The 16812-nt window shown below is 52.9% G+C and overlaps 1 protein-coding gene across 1 annotated transcript; it reads left to right on the top strand.

The window, feature by feature from the left end:
- The first annotated feature begins 2229 nt into the window (after positions 1-2229).
- On the top strand, positions 2230-11106 carry PERM1 (PPARGC1 and ESRR induced regulator, muscle 1). Its single transcript, XM_054086121.1, has 4 exons — positions 2230-2374; positions 2960-4972; positions 7007-7123; positions 9378-11106. The coding sequence occupies exons 1-4, from the start codon at positions 2317-2319 to the stop codon at positions 9455-9457; spliced, it is 2268 nt and encodes a 755-aa protein (XP_053942096.1). The 5' UTR covers positions 2230-2316; the 3' UTR covers positions 9458-11106.
- The last annotated feature ends 5706 nt before the right edge of the window (positions 11107-16812 follow it).

Raw genomic sequence — 16812 nt, 5'->3', positions numbered from 1 at the left:
TGAATTACACATTGACATTAGTTATTTATATAACGTCCTTAATACCAAAGCATCAACACAGGAGATGCTGGGAGGTGGTGAGGAGGTCTGTGCCCACCTGCCCACAGCTCAGCAGGTGGTGTCTGCCGGTCATGTTGGTCTGGAGGTGCTGGAGCAGCCCTGCGGCATCTCAGCATCTGGCATCAGCATCTCTGGAGGCAGCTCTGGCGAGCTGGAGCCAGGTATCCCAGAGAGGCACAGGGTCACGCGCCGCACGCCAGAAGGTAATTGGAGACGGTCTGTCCAGGCTGCGACTGCTGGATGTCCTTCACAGATGGCATAATGCCCCCTCTGCAGCCTGCGTGGTGCGGGGCAGCGTGCCTCGCCCTTGAAATCCATGCTGCACTTTTATGGCTCCCACAGAGAAAAGCAGGGAAGTGCTAGCAGATGCGTAATTTCCCCAAGGATGGTGTGTGGGCTTGGACAACTAAATAAATACTTGGATGTCTCCTGCACGGAGACTTGTTTGTGTCTCTGAGGCCAGGGTGGACCGTGTGGTGGGGTGTGTGCAGTTCCTGCTGGGTTTGGTGTGCGGCTGCTCCAGTGGTGGTTTTAAGCGTGACACTGATAACGCCGGCCGCCAGCCCGCTGCTGGCTTCCAGTTCCGTCTCGCTGCCTCTGTCTCTTTTATGTTCTCTGCTGTGGTTTGCAAGGCAGAGTTTAAAGGTTTCTCTGACTAACCCCGGCTGCTGGACTCAAGGGGAAGGAAATTGACTGCAGCCAAGAAAAGGAAGCCAGTTGGTTTCCCTTCTGCGTCTGTGAGCGCGTGTGAGGGGGAGAGGGAGAAGGGTGTAGCCAGATCAGAAAGGAGATAGGATAGGAAGACAGCAGACCTCTTTCCTTCCATATTTTCTCAGCTCAAAAATCTCCCCGTGTGCGTCAGCCCAGAACACGGAGAAAGGAAGCGTGTCCTGGTCAATATTTGCCCGATAGCGTGGGGCAGTGTGCTTCACCTCTGGCTGCTGGTGGTCTTCTGGCTCGCTCCCTGGCAGTGCAGTGCGTGAAGGCAGCCACGACGGGGAGCTTCCTTCCCACAGGATGGCAAGGCATGGCAGGGCAAGGAGCCTCGTCGCCCTCTCACCCTTAGCTCCTTGGAGCATGCACCGTGGCATGGCCAGCACCCCAGCCCCACCGAGGAACTTGCAGAGCCCATGGGTCCCCCTTGGCTCTCACCACATCTCCACAGCTGGCCAGCTCCAGTTTGGGGTCTACAGCCACCTGATGATCAAAGGGATGGTCAGAATCTCAGGGCACTACTGACTCCCCTTGGGGCTGCAAGGGCTGGAGCTGGGCTTGGGCTCGTGTTCATGGGTGCTGCGCTGCAGGTGGCTACTTCAGGGCATCTATTTTTGTCTCCTGGGACCGGGGGGGGGGCATGCAGTGGGAGGCAGTCTTTGGGGCTTGCAGAAGCTGAGGGCTATCGCTGGCTCTAGTTGCTGACCCACCAGGCCACCCCCAGGCAGTCACTTCCCTGTAATTCCCTCATGCCGGGCTCACCCTGAGTCTCTGACCCAAGGCTCTCTGCCACCCACAGGAGATGCTCCTGGGCAGTGTGGGATGGCTGCCATGCACCATGCAAGGATTGTCACAAGACCATGACACTGGCTGTGGTCTTTTGATGTAAATATTCAGTAGGCTGGCAGTAAGTGCCCTAGGAGCGCTATCATTAGGCAAATGATGCCCCTGAGGCATGTTTTTATCACACTAGAAATGGATATCCTACAGACTGAGGCAAAGAGGTGGGGGTGTTGAAAAAAGAGCCATCGTTGCTGTCCAAATCATAGAATAATAAGAATGGTTTGGGTTGGAAAAGACCTTAAAATCCATTCAGTTCCACCCTCCTTGCCATGGGCAGGGACACCTCCTGCTGGATCAGGTTGCTCAAAGTCTCATCCAACCTGACCTTGAACACCTCCAGGAATGGGGCATCCATGACTTCTCCTTGTGCCGAAGGCTGTGAGCTCTGTGGGCCTGGACCCCTTCTTTGCTGGCCATCCCACGGAGAAACCCCAGGCAGAGGGCAGAAGCAAGCAGTGGGCACCAGGAGTGGTCCCAGAGACCCCAGAGGCTGTGGGACAGAAACGCATTGGCTGGCACCCTCACATCTTCCCCACAAGCTTCTATATATAGGTCTGCCCTCTCTGAACCCATCACACTCGGATCTCAAGTGACACACCGGGGAGGGAGGAGGGGTGTCTATTTTTAGCCCCTGAATGGATCTGTGCTGGAGCCGAGCTCTCTGCCCCCATCAAGGGTACAGCATCATGTTGTGCTGGGATGATTTTCCTGCGTGGCTCTTTGAAGGGCTCCATCACCAGCTTAGATTGTGGTACAGGTAGGATGCAGCTTTGTGATCTCTCTGCTTCTTCTCCTAGGGCTGGATCCCCCCTGCTGGTTTGGGGCTGTGTTGCCTCTCCTTCCCCGGAGCAACGGGTAAAGAAGAGGCTGCTGGGGCTTGCAGAAATGTCCTTGTTTGGATTATGCTTCATGCATGATGCTGGGAAGCAGGAATGCTGAAGAGCATTGTTCTCCCTCTTTTTATATATCAGCTGTAGGCAAAGGAAGGGGATAATATGAGAGGTGTGATGATACTGTGCTGCTGTGGAGAGAATCCCCAACCTCCTGCGCTGCTGTGCTTGGGGAGCAGAGGCAGAAGGGACCTGAGGGGGGTAGTAGTGGTCTCTCTCATTGCTGGCTGGGTTATGGTCCAGCACAGCAGTGTCCATCCTGCTGAGCCTGCCAGGAGCTGCCTTTGCAGCTGGGAACCAGTGAGGATGAGTGAATGGGGGTGGCAGGGAAGCAGGGCAGGAACCTGGAGGGAAAGCATCGGAGCTGTACACCTCAGCTGTGTCCGCTGATGCCGATGCCCCCTCCTCACGCCCTGATCTCTCCACCCCCTCCCCTTGCTTTGCTGCTGCAGGCATGGACAACTTCGAGTACAGCATTCAGCTGAATGACAGGGACTGGGCTGAGTTCTTCTTGGCGTCGGAGGAGTGCAACTTAGCGCCGGCCACGCTGGCCACAGCCGAGGAGCAGTGTCTCAGTGACATTGAACAAGGGGACGGCGTGCCGGCGAGGGATTGCCACGCCAGCACAAACGGGCACATTGCAGCGAGGGTGGGCAACGGGCCAGGGTCTGGCACGGGAAACTCTGCCCCACGTGGGGTACCCAGAGACGCCTCCCTGCGTTGGCCCATCGGCGGGCACCTTGCCCTGCCGGAGCTTCTCTCAGGCAGCGAGGACGAGGCAGACGTAGGCTCGGTCAGCAGGTTTCTGTGTGAGAGCGACAAGCCCGGCTGCCCTTCGTCCACTCCAATGCCCAGCACACAGGGGAGGCAGCCCCCCTGTACCCCCACAGCCGCCACAGCTGGGGGCACAGGGCAGGACGCAGCGTGTGAAGCAGCATCACAGCTGGCATCGGCATCGGAGAAAGGAGCAGCCAGCGGCAGAAAGGCCATGGAGCATCCCAGCCACCCAGCTGGAACAAGCACCCCTGAGCAGGGAGGGGACGCAGGAGGGGAGCAGCCCCATAGAAATCCAATGGTGGCACAGCCGATGGCTCCGGTGCAGGGCAGCTCACCGGTACTGCCTTCCTCTGCAGAGGGTTCAGCAAGGAAAAGTCCTAGCAGCGTGTCCCGCTCCGAGCCTGGACAACAGGGCCCCCTGCGTGCCCACCCACCAAGCCCATCCCTGGAGACAGCACCCAGAGCTCCTGGCTGCCCGGCACGAGAGGAGGCAAGTGTGGAGAGAGCGGGTGCCGAGCTGAGCTCCCCAGACGTGGTGAGGCCCAAGGTGCCAGGGCAGACAAGAAAGAGCCGCAAGCAACGCGGAGCCAGTGGTGCCGAAGCAGCGCAGGGGGACAAGGAGCCTGCGGGGGCTGCAGCACAGGGGGCTGTGGTCCCCATGAAGGCACCTCTAAGCTCACCACTGACCTCACGAAAGAGCAAAGGGAAGGAGAAGGCAGCCAAGCCTGCTCCTGTGAAGCTGGGGAGCGAGGAGGCAGGAGAGAGCAAACAGCCGGTGCCCAGCCCCAGCACAGACAAGGGCGATCCGGCTGTGAGCGCTTCCCCAAAGCTGAAGGTGAAGGAACCGGCAGCACAGCCCTTGGAGAAGACAAAGACCACCAAGCATGCAAAGCTCGGGCAGGCTGGTGGCTTGGGCGTACGTGACAATGTGCCAGTGATCCCTGCCAGCGGAGCTGTGAGTCCTTTGGGAGAGACATGCCAGGAGGTGCCGGAGAAGCCTCCCTGTCCCAAGAGTGTGGCTGTTTTTGGAGGGGATGCTGCTGAGGGAGCTCATGAGGAGCCTGCAGCCCAGACCCCCGGGGAGCTGGGCCCCCCTTGCTTCGCAGCCGGCACCTCTGCCAGGGCAGACACCCTGGACGTGACTTGGCCTGAGATGTACGATTATTTGTTCTGTGACTCCCAAGGGGAAGAAGAAGGAATGGGGAACTCAGTGGAGGGAGAGAAAACACCCTTGGAAAGAGAAATATCCTTGCCTGAACTGTATGAATATTTTTTCTGGGAACCAGAAGGAAAAAGGAAAAAAGTCAAGGGTAAAGACAGGAAGCGAAAGAAATTCAGCAGCTTGGACGATGCTCAGCTGCAAAATGAGGATCTCAACTCGGCTCCGGTTAAAGACTCCCTGGTTATCTCAGTCCCTGAGGTGTACGAACACTTCTTTCCAGATGGGCCTAGGAACAGGGCAGGCTGGAGAGGAATTTTCTCCATCACTCCAGCCTCCGAGGTGAAGAAAGCTGTGGGGGCTTTGAAATCCCTCCTGCAAAGGCCAATGAGTCTCGTCAGAGGCCAAGCCCCAGCCCCACAGGCTCTTGTGCGGAGAGGATCTGGAGACAATCTCCCGCTCGTCCCGCTGGCTCCGCTGGGAAGAGGCCAGACACAGCCAGGCCTGGACATGACCCTTGCGCTGACAGGTAAAGCCCTGCCGTCCCTGCCTCCTGCCCTCCTGCCCCCGCTGCCGCTGCGCAGGGATGCTCCTCTGCCCGTGGGGTCTCCCCGGCTCCCACCGCCCCTGGGAGGCCTGGCAGCCAGCTCTGGCCCTGCTGCACCCGCCTCCACTGCGGCCGCAGCGGCACCAGAGCCACCATAGGGATGGGAGCATTTTGGTGGCATTTGCCAGGAATATCTGGTCTGAAACCATCTTCCTGGCATGTTAATATCCCCACATAGCAGCCCAGGGCTTTAACAGGAATCCTTGGAAGCGTGGCTAAAGACACCAGCAGGACATGCTGTGTCGCATCATCTCTCTCTTGTGATGCCCACCCTGTGCTTGAGCCAAGGCACTGCTGCTGGTCAGGCTCCCCAGGACGGCTCTCCGTGCTGCAGGAGACCTGGGATCTGGGTATATTTTGTACATAACTTGCTTTGCTCCCTGTGAATTCTAGCCCTGGGGCAAAGGTGGTCATGACAGCGTGCGTGCAACAGGCTGAAACTCAGCCTGGCCCAAAGCCCCCATCGCAGCTGACGCACATGTCCCCCTGTATGGATTTAACTGACTGTGGGTCTAATCTATTCTTTTGCATTCTGGCCAAGAAGAACTTAAAGAAGTCGATAGCTGCGTTAAACACATCCGGTGCTAATTCAGGGTTTGTTAAAGGCAGGAATCCCACACCCCAGTGCCATCCGTCTGCCTGCAGGACTCTATTCCTGGGTTTCTGATGAGGAAATGGAAGGCAAAGGAGCAAAATCCTTCTGTACCAAAGACTTGTGGCCCTGAGATAAGGCAGTGGCTGCTGAGATGCTGTCCTGATCAGGCTAATCCCTCTAATATTGGTGAGGGAATAGGTGTGCACAGAGTGGAACACACCTAAGGGTCCCGGCCTTTAAAACACACACTAATTTGAAAAACACCCTCCAGAGATCTCAGAGGTTACCTGAAGATTGAGTCTTACTGAAGGCTAGTAAGAGAAACTGGAATAAAGGGAGAGAAAGTCTGACCCACTAGGACAGACAGCATATTTATCTTAAAGCTTATGTGATGCTCACAGGCACAGTGCCTCACAGTTAATAGCAAAACCAAACAATGAATGAGTCATCCCAAGGGGTGCCTCAAAACACAGCTTCAGTTTGCACAGAGAAAACCCCCTTTGCTGCGGCCATAGCTAATTAATAAGGCAGCTTTAATTAAAAGCCCGATCAAATAAACATAGGAGCAAAAATAACCTGCTCTTGGAACTTGTCTTCGAGTTGTCATAGAATCACAGAATAGTTTGGGTTGGAAAAGACCTTAAAGCCCATCCAGTCCCACCCCCTGCCATGGGCAGGGACACCTCCCACTGGATCAGGAGGCTCAAAGCCCCATCCAACCTGGCCTGGAACAGGGATGGGGCAGCCACAATGTCTCTTGTCCTAGACTCCAACTACAGCAGAGAGAGTAAAGCAGAGCCCCCAGGGCTGTCTCCCTCCCTGGACCTAGCAGGTAATGGGAGCGGGACGGGATCTGCAGAGGGATGCGGAGCACTGGAGCTTCTTGGGGGCTGTGTGTTCTACTAGAGCTGCGTGCATCTTGGGACATCTTCTTGCACGAAGGGGGTCTGCCTGCAGCCCCAGTGTGTCCCAGGAATTGCTCTCCCTTGAATCTACTCCCCAGCCACGCTTCCAGCTGCCATGCAAGTTGGTTCTGGGAAGAACTGCAAGGAGGTGGTGAAGCAGTCAGGGGTCCTGGTGGCTGCTGGCTCTGCCTCCCGGGCCCGTGGGTAGCATTAATGAATATTTGCCTCAGGCTCTTAATGAGTAGAACTGAGAGGGAACCCCTCTGCTTAGGAAAGTCTTAAATAGACAAGTTTGACCTCACCAATGGTGGAAAAGAACATCTTCAGGGAGGGAAAACTTGTGACAAAGATAGATTTCTTTGGGAGTGCAAGGACTGATGTCCCCAGCGGGACTGGAGCCTGCTGTGGCAGAGGAGGCAGCAGAAAACCCCAAGCCTTGTGCTCTTGTTCCCGCAGGGAGGCCCGAGGTTCCGTTGGCACTGACCCACAAAGACATGTGCCTTGTCTTCTGCGCCTTCGCATCCTGGGCAGTGAAGACCTCCGACCTACGAGCTCCGGATGCTTGGAAGACCAGTACGTACCATGCCCAGCCCGGTGGGAGAGGTGTGGGAAGGACCTTATGGAAGACACAGCAGGCAGAAAGGCAGGGATGCTAACACACCTAACGGTGCATGTGGGAAAATGCAGTCATTTTCCTCCTTTTCCAAAGTGTCCTGCTACTTTCTAATATCTCCTCTCTGCTATAGAAAAGGCAGTCCTGATTCCTAGTTGTTTAGGTTGTCCTTTCCCACACAAAGCTGACTTGAACTGAGCTGTAGGACAAGACTGTATTCCTAACTTTCACCTCTGACAGGGATCAGTACCAGTGGGTCAGGAGAAAAGAGGCTTCTTGAGGCTCCCTGTTGGCTGGAAGCTAAATCAGGACCTTGAGTACACAGGTTTATACTCCTGGGACTGGATGGGCTTTGAGATCCCTTCCAACCCAAACCATTCTGATTCTATGATTAAATGGAGTCCTGTCAGTTCTTCTCCTCTCCAACCACAGAATTTGAATAACTGGTGGGTAGAGAGGAAGCTTGGGCCACACGAATTAGCTGGGCTGTGGCCCAAGGAGTGCCGATGGGGAGGTCATGGAACAGCAAGTGCAGGAGCTCAGAGCGGGGTCCAGATCCTGGGCACCAAAGACCCCTGCCACAGGGCAACATGCTGGGGCCAGGGCTTCCTGCTGCTTGTCCAGGGGAGGAATGTTCCCCACTAAGGTCACACAGGAAGCTGACACCCTGGGCTGAGAATAGCTTATTAGCTAAGGTTGCTCAGCGCAATCATCACAAGGAGCTTTTGGCTGGCTCCTTCTTGCCTTCTTAGTATTAGATGGTAGATGTGGCCTCGGAGGTGGTGCGAAAAGCAGGACATGGGCCTCGTGCCCTGAGAATTGCATAACCCAGTGTGCAATAAGCACCCCGGTGAGGAGAGGAGGCAAGAGGCAGTTTGGCATCCTAGACTGGCAATTCTCTTCTGGCATTTTAGGTTTTAACAAATTGAATTTCCCTGCCTGTGTCCCAGGTTCTAACAAGTAAATAAAAAACAAATCTGAATTTAAACTGGGAAGTCCAAAGGCATGACTTGGATTCCCAGGTTCTTTTGAGTAGAGATCTGAGGAATTTGACCTCTCTTACCAAGCTAAAACTGTTGGCTACAAATACAGAGAAGAGCTTGATTCTGTGTATAATCTCCATTAGTTATTTTTCGTAGCTCTGCACTTTCTCATTCCGGGGTTTGGGTATTTTCTGCTTTGTTCTGGGATCACAGTAACCTCAGAGCACCCACAAAATGGTAATTTTTTTGGTATCTTCCTGGTCCAAACAGAAGTAGAACAGGAAGGCATTGTCCTGAAGCCCTAGTGAGATTTCCTACTGTTGTCTTCTTATCCAAGATTAGAGTCATAGAATCAAAGAATCACAGAATCATTAAGGTTGGAAAAGTCCCCTAAGCTCATCCAGTCCAACACCATTGTGCCTACTAAACCATGTCACAAAGTGCCCTGTCCACACACATTTTGAACACCTCCAGGGATGGAGACTTCCCCGCTGCTCTGGGCAGCCTCTTCCGTCACCGCTCTCTGGGTAAAGATTTTTTTTTAATATCCAATCTAAAACTCGCCTGACACAACCTGAGTCCATTCCCTCTTATCCTATTACTTGTTCCTTGGGAGAGGAGACAAGCATAGATTGGAAAAGACCTCTTAGGTCATCTAGTCTAACCATTCCTATCTGCCAATAAACCATGCGCTTGAGATCCCACCTTACTACAGCTTTCTTTCAGGTTTTAACCTGCTTGTCTCCCCTCAGCCTCCTCTTCTCCAGGCCAAACACTCCCAGTTCTCTCAGCAGCTCTTCGTAAGACTCGTGCTCCAGACCCTTCATCAGCTTCATTGCCCTGCCCACCAGACCCAGTAGACCTCTACATGAACCTCTACAACTAACCACCAACCATCTCTACCACACATATAAAATCAATGTTGTATTTCTCTTAAAATAAGACCTTTCCTGTGAAATGGTGGTGTGATCCACATGCCCAGACTATAGGACTAGATGGGGTCAACTGAGCTGTGGGCAGCTCAGGACTGAACGCAGAGGGAACAAACACAGTGTGGTGGGGATGAAGAGGAAAGTTAAGCAGGAAATAAGAAAGGGAGGGGAGTGACCACCCAAGGTGCCATGGACCAGAAAAAGCCAAGTAGCTTGTGATCTTCAAGTTTGGGAAAAGGTCTTCAGGTTTGGAAGAAACATCCAAACTCACCATGGTAATGTGTTGGGCTCTTTTTCAGTGTTCCTGGCAAGTTTTGGCACACTTTCTGCCATCCGTTACTTCCGAAGGCAGGTCAGAGAAGGGCAACCCCGGATCTAGGCTCAGCACACACCAGAGGTTCTTCCTGAGGACAAACAAGGACTGTGAAGGCAGAGGCCGGGGACTTCATTCTTGGGCAGTGTAAGAAGCCTGGATCCCAGCATCAAGACTTCTCTGCACCCATCCCTAAACGGGACAGGATGTCACAGGAAGCAGGATCCTTCCGGTGACAGTCATTTATAATACGGTAGGCAGTTTGTACCTGTACTGGACAGAAGAGGAGCCTGGAGTGGGCTGGCTCTGTTCTTTCTTTGCACACTTTTTGCGTACTTGTGCTATCTCCTAGGAGTAGTCACAGTGTCTGTTCCAGGGCAGTGTTTGTCTGTCTTCCCTGCTGAAGCTACCTGGTGGCAAAGGAAGGCACTGAGGTGGTGAAGGGAGGAGAGAGGAAAAGAAATGAGGAAAGTGCTTCATTCCTGTGAAAGGATTGGGGTATCTGTGAAGGAAGAGAGGGGAGAGCTTTGGGGAGAAGCTGTCTCTGTTCCAACATGGTGCTTTGCTGAGCATGTGCTGGCTGTGTGTGGTGAGCTAGGCAGCAGCTAAAGAGAGATGGAAGAGCTGCTCGCTTGGCAAAGTCCAAGTCTCCCATGACCAGTTTGGCTCATTGCAGGAGAAGTCATCCTCTTGGATTTCAATCCAGGAAGCCACAGCTTGGTCAAACTGTTCAGGAGGCTGAGATAAGGTTTCTGTTGCATGTGGCTGCTTCAGTCTTGTGGAGCGAGAGCTGTGGATGCAATGTCTGTCCCTGCGGGTGAGGAGCATCCACTGCAAGGACACATCTCACTCCTGAAGGCAAAGGATGGGCAGGTGTCACACAGCCAGAGCCGGGGGAGGGCAGGTGGGAAGGGCCCTGCAGGAGGCTGCAGAGAACAGAAAGGGGCTGTAGGGGCAGCAGGAAGAGAGGCTGAGCTCAGGGAAGCCTCAGGAAAGAGCCCTGACAGGGACAGGAGTATGTCGAAGAGGAGGAAAAGCCACACATACATATTTGGCTCTGACAATGATCAGATGAAGGGTCTAGGTTTGTTGGTCCCTACACTGCCTCCCATCCTAGAGACACAGAGTTGAGACACAGAGTTGGCTGGGAGGAAATGTCGGATGAGGAGGTGCCATGGTTGAGTGTGGGGCTGGAGAAGACCCAGAATGGAAGGTGGGGCAAAAAATGACAAGGAAGCCGTCCGGTTTCTTCCCTTTCTTTAGTGCCTTCCTGATCACTCAAGGGCATTATTCATGAGGGTTTTTCTTCACTCCCAAGTCCAATAACAGCACAAATATGAGATTTATTAAGCACTTAGGGACCGGATCCACAAAGGTCCTGGGGGAAATCTGGCCAGCATACCTCTGTGGATCTGCCTACGAGCTTTATAGGAACAGTTGGTGGCAATTTTTGTCTTAGGAAACCAGAGACGAGAGGTTTAGTAACGCAGAGTGCCATGCAATTTTAATGTGTGTAGGGTTATATTGAAGACCATGTATTATTGCTGATAAGAGAGCACTGTACAATTGTACAGTGAGATACGGAGGAGCAAATAGCAACAGAGAGATGTACAGTCACTAGATGGACTGTAGTAGCTGTATATTCAGTAAGAGGGGTTCTGTGGAGGAGGAGAACAGATAAAATATTCTGGAAGCTTCTAATAAAGATCTATCTCGTTTAATACTTTTGTGTACATTCCTGTGTCTACATTGTTTGTGTGTGTAGCTGTTGAATGAGTGTTAAATTTTAAAGAATGAGACTTTACTCCTTTGTGCGTCTCTTAATACAAAAATGTAGGAGGTGATGTGCGGGTTTAGGAGCCCTGGAGGACAGAGTATGCAGAGATGGGCTGCTTCTTCTCTTCTTTGGCTCAGTCTCCATGCATACCCCTCTGAGACACATCCTGGCTATCACATGTCTCCAAGACCCTGATCCAGAGAACACTGTCCTTTCTCCTGTCTCAGAAGCTCTCAGGACTGGAGCAGAGCCCCACTCCTACTCCAGCCAGCTCCTCCCAGGCCCCCTGAACAGCTCAGTGAGCACCAGTCAATGTGCAGCAGCAGCTCACGGCTTCGGTCCATCGATCCTCACTGCCTCTGCATTCCCTAGCCGCCCTCGTCAGGCTCTCTGGTCTGAGCCAGGAACGCCTGGCAGCCTCAGGCCCTGGAAGATTTGCTCAGCAGACCGATGAGCAGCGGTGCGGTGGGCACAGGGGAGGCTGAAATGTTCACATATGCTCAGTTTTACTGTTTATCCAGCCATAAGCCATTAAGCGCTCTCTGCGTTCTCTGCGGCAGGTGGAAATACAGCAGCCTCGGCGTAGTGGGTGGGTAATGGGGGAACAGCTGGAGGAATCAGGCAATTCCATTATGTGGGGCTTTCCTGGGAGACTGTCACAGGGAGCTGAGCAAAAAGGTCAGAGGAGGGCAGCCGACAGGTTTGCTGGAGGGAAGAGGTCTCTGGGATTTCCAGCTCCCTTCTCAGGGTGCTCTGGCTCCTCCTGTGTAATTCCTCATGCACAGTGAAGTCCCCAGGGTAAGTGACACAGCTCAATCCTGAACAGTCGCTGCTGACTTCTTGCTCGGTTTGAATTTTTGAGATTCTGTGTTTTCTAGCCTTGCCATACAAATCTGGAGGAAGTCAGGACAGTTCAGCTCCCCCCCAGCCACGTACAGCGCTCCGACATGCAGTGCTGGGAGTTAATAAATTATCATGCTGCAAGTCACTGAAGCTAATACTGGGCAAAACGGTCAGGAGAGCTGTTCTGGTTTCTCTCAGTGTCTCAAGGATTACAAAGCTGGCCTGAAGATCTGACTGGCACTGGGAGAGCTTCTGGCCAGAAACCATGCTGTTGATGACACTTCTGTGTCCTTTCTTTTAATTAGCCCCTCCAGGGAGGTTTGGATGGGGCAGGGCTCTGTGCTGGAAGTGGGGAGCCTGCATGTAGCCGTGACAGCTGGATCTTTTCTAAGCAAAGCCCTTGTTTTGGAGACCTCATCTTCCTGGAGAAAGTGGTTTTGTTCTCAGCTATGTGTTTCTTCACTGGAAGCTGGCTTGTTCTACTGCTTGCAGACAGTTTGGTTACAGTTGGAGCCACCCATCAGTTATCCTGAACTGCACAGGGCAGGCACTGCACTGACAGGAGGCTGCAGGAAAGCTTCTGGGCAGACAACTGGTTTAGGAGTGGTTTGGGTGCAAGCAATAACACCAGATCTGATCCAGACGTAGATGTCGTAAGAAGCAAGAATGGTAGGTAATGTTCTACTTCAAATGCCCTGGTCCATAGGTGAGCCATGTGTAACCAAAACATTGCCCTTGGGGTGGGACAAGTAGCCTCCTGGGCTACTGACCCGCTCATCCGGGAAAGGCATGATGGCACCAAGCACCTGTTTTCCCACTCCGAGGGATGTGAGATGGATGTCAGTCTCTCAACAGCTCTATCTTAGTGTTCAAAAACTCAAGCTAGATTTCTTCCCAGGAGAGCTCAGTAGTCACGCTGTAGGTAACTTGAGGTGCCTGTCACCTCCACCAGTGCATGCTCTTTGCCTGTGATAATTGGTGTCTGATCCTTTAGAGCTTGGGCTTGGAGACGTAAATATGATTTGGCACCTCCCCCTGCTAGAAGTTACAGAAGGTGTCAGATGATCCGTCAGGTTATAGGTGCGCTTCACACTCCTTTTGTTCCCTACAGGAAGAAATGGATGAGATAAATATTTCAGAAGGAATGTTTTCAGTCTGCTGCAGAAGTGAAAGGGAATATTGAAAAATCTTGTTGGTATCAGGAGATCAGCTCTAGGAATGTCTGCTCTGCTCGGTCAAGCAGCAGTGTCTCTAGTGTCCTTCAAGGGAACCAGCCTGGGCTTGCCTGCAATTTTAATGCTTGGTTTGTTCTCCGACCTTTTAAGCTCTCTCCTCTGCCTCCATGGCGAGGTCAGCTTGCCTGTATCTCACCCTGGAGGAACTCACCCTCTTTTGCAATAGCAGCAGCCACCACAATAGAAACGACCTTTTCAGTGCATCCTCACTGCTGTGAGACTGCGTTTGCTTCACCAAAGACAGCGCCAGTGCTGGAGGTGGGAACTGTGCCATCCCACTCTGCTTGCTTGCCTCGCACGTAGCTCCCTCATCTGACACCTTGCCTTGCCAAGCAGATGAAAAAGTCAGGCAGGTGCACCCTTAGGACCTGCCTCCATATTTCATCCAGCCTCGATACGCCGTGTCCCACCCGACTGCCGCAATCCCAGCCTGGAAGAGGGCTCTGTCCTTCCCTCCTCTTCTGCAGGAACCAGCTTTGCCAGAGCACCTCCTTCGCTCTTCTTTTTGGCTTCACCTCAGTAATAAAACCAGAGCAAATATTCCCATAGATATTTCTGAGTCACGACTGTCTTCTCCCAACAATTTGGAGAGGTTTATGGTGCTCTGCCAGAGGCAGGAGGGACAGCACAGGGGGGCAGAGGGCAGAGCAGAGAGAGCAGTGGCCTCCCTTTTGTTTGGGACTGACAGCAATACCAGTTGCTTTCACCAGCAAGACATATTTTGGTGGATTTCCCCACCCACAGGGCAGTGAGGGAGTTGCTCATCACAGAGCAAATCCTGCTCTTCTTCAGCTCCTCAGGGCTCTGCAAGGGAGGCGCTGGGTGTTCCCAGCAGGAACTGGGCGCAGGTTTGCCCAGTGGGTTCTTCCCTGACCTCAGCTGTGTTTTCCAGCAGCCGCTCACTGGCAGCCGGCAGGAAGAGACACGTTCATACAAAGAGCTCACCAAGGAATTCCCAAACCTCAAGGGAATTGTAAACCCAATAAAAAAGATCAGCAAGTCCAGCCACAGCGAAGGAGCAGGATCCGGCCAGGTGGGCTGCTCTCCTGTGGCTACAACGTGCCTTCGGTTATGGGGGCTCTTCCTCCAAACTCCTGAAGCCAAAAGAGGAGGTCATAGGCCCCACTTTCTGCTTTTAAAAATATCTCTCTACTGTTTATTCATTGAGCAAAAGAAGTTCAAAATTGTGGCTTGGAAATCAGAAAGCGGAGAGAAAAACGGTAGCCCATGGTATTTCAACAGCTGCTCTGGTTTTCCAGCTCTGATTGCAGAAGGGGGGACCTGATTCAGGACTTTTAGGATGTGGAGGGAGTGGGGTGGGTGGAGAAGTCATTTGTCAGAGAGTGAATTGTTGGCAGCTAGTGTCATCTCCTGCCTTTCATCTGCCTCTGTGAATAAAGACACAGCTATGCTGTGACCCAGCTGAGCAGCGGGATGTGTGCAGGCTTGCTGGGAGCACTGGGGTGGCACTCGGGGGGTCACCTTGTTCAGAATCCATTTCTGCTGCAGCCAGGCTGTGCAGGATGAATGCATTTTTCAGGAGATGAGAGGTAATTGGTGTGTTTACAGGTGCTACAGTCTCCATTTTAATGCAACCCGCACTGAGACATCTAGTGCCACTTGAAGTAAACCCTCTATTTTTAAATCCTGAATCTGCTGAGAAATGTGTTGGAGGAAAAGCAAAGAGAGTGGGGGCTTTCACAGCCACGAGGCCGGTGTTGTGAGCAGAGCTCACAAACACAGCCCTGTTCCCACCTGCCACGGAGCCACTCAGGGCAGCATCTGGCTAGGAAAGCATCAGGGGAAAACCAAAGGCCAAATCAATGGCTCAGCCGGGGAACCGGGCTGTGTTGAGGAAATTGTGTGTGGGTCTTGACCAATCTGATGCTTATAGGGGCTGGTTTGGAAATATTTTGTACACATATAAATTGCTCTGCATTTATTATACTAGCCTCCTAAAGTAGGGACAGATAGAGGGAGAGCAGGAAGAAGTCCTTCTTCTAGGGGAGCCAAACCTAGCTGGGAAAGGGTCTAAGTTAAAATGCTTTAGCTGCTGGCATGGCAGAGGCTCTGTAACCATTTCAGTGGCAGTTTGCTATCACAATCCTTAATTGCTGCAGGGTAGCTGTGAAGAAACAGCAGGGAATGGGCTTTAGTTATCAGCTGTAGAGGAGCATTCAGGGATGGGATACTCAGGTCTTGTATATACCCCAAACCCTGCTCTCTCTGGCTGCAAGCCCCTAACAGTGTCCATTCACTAAGGGCACGCTCACATTTCATCCTGAAACGCTATGTTCTGTGCCGGGCAGCAGCTGGAAGTAGCTACTCTGCCCCAGCAGAACTGCAGGAACAAGGCAATAACTCCAGCACAGAGGCACGAACACAGACGTGGAGTTCAGGACCTGAAATAAGAGCCAAACAGACCATAGCAGCTGCGCACAAAGGCGTGGTGGAAGCGTGAGAAATGAACAGCCTGCATGTTGAAAGGGCAGCATTGGAAAGAGAGACAAATTTAGCCCAGATGTAGCCGGGGAGGAAAGTTGTCACTCTGGGAGCAGGACTAAGATTGCTTTAGAAATTGTGCTATGTTCCTGCAGCGTTTTGAAACCAGGATCTCGCACCTTGCTACCTGTGCACTCGTGTGTCACTGTCACAGTGATGTGACCGCACATCACAGCTTGGGAGAGCTGCTCACCAGGGGACAACTACACCAGACTTCTGCAGTCAACACACCTTCCTCTTGCACAGTTATTCAGTTCCTTCAGCATCCCCGGATGCAGCACAAACGCTTGATATCTTTTCCAGCCATCTTTCCTACCGCTGCGGTGGCTGTCTTGCACCAGAGAGGGAGGACAAGCCCTCTGCCTGTCCTGCTGCTCCCAGCCCAATGAGATGACAGAACTTCAGACTGGAGGGCCACATCCAGCTCCTTGCTGTTCTCTGCAGAAGCAGCCAGGATGCTGGGTTTTCTGCCCAGAGCAGATGCGCGGACAGAAGTGTCCTACGGGCATCCAGACGCAGTTCCCAGGACAATGCTTCCTTGCCAAGAAAGCCCTTGCCATGAACAGCTCCTTTTCCCAACTGGCTTTTGTTAGAAAGCAGCTGCCATGAAAGTGAGGTCAGACTGACAGAACCAGAGCCGAACCCTGTGCTATCTGGCAGCTCCAAACCTGACCCTCCTGCTGCGCCTGGCCAGTGTACCCTGCTCAGTTCACCTGTGTTTTCCCCCTGGCTGGAGAGCAGAGAGAACGGAGCAGCCGGAGTCCCAGCATGGCATGGACACTCCCAGCTGCACGACTGCACGGAGCCATCTGGAGTCACCAACTCATTTTTACGAAGCACTTTCCCATGACTCCCAGGATGCAGGGCTGAAGCAGAGCCTGATGAGCTTTGGCATTAAACCTCTATCCAGGTCTTGTATCCCGACAAACACAGGGGAGACTTTGCTTTAGGATTAGCCGTTTACAATTGCCTGACCTGAACGAGAGATCCTGGACCCGAGGACCCAAAGCCCACGAGGGATGAAGGGCTTTGGAAAGGACAGAAGCCACAAACAAAAATTCACC

Source organism: Cuculus canorus, chromosome 21, assembly GCF_017976375.1.
Source record: "Cuculus canorus isolate bCucCan1 chromosome 21, bCucCan1.pri, whole genome shotgun sequence".
NCBI lineage: Eukaryota > Metazoa > Chordata > Aves > Cuculiformes > Cuculidae > Cuculus > Cuculus canorus.
The sequence above is the reverse complement of the archived record's forward strand: the minus strand, read 5'-3'. Positions and strand labels throughout refer to the sequence as shown.

What these genes read in the sequence shown, in the direction of transcription:
- PERM1 (XM_054086121.1), top strand. Translation starts at nt 2,317, where the DNA reads ATGATTTTCCTGCGTGGCTCTTTGAAGGGCTCCATCACCAGCTTAGAT. An exon ending in CAGCTTAGATTGTGGTACAG is followed by an intron (nt 2,375 to 2,959) that starts GTAGGATGCAGC and finishes TTGCTGCTGCAG; the next exon opens with GCATGGACAACTTCGAGTAC. An exon ending in TCCGGATGCTTGGAAGACCA is followed by an intron (nt 7,124 to 9,377) that starts GTACGTACCATG and finishes GCTCTTTTTCAG; the next exon opens with TGTTCCTGGCAAGTTTTGGC.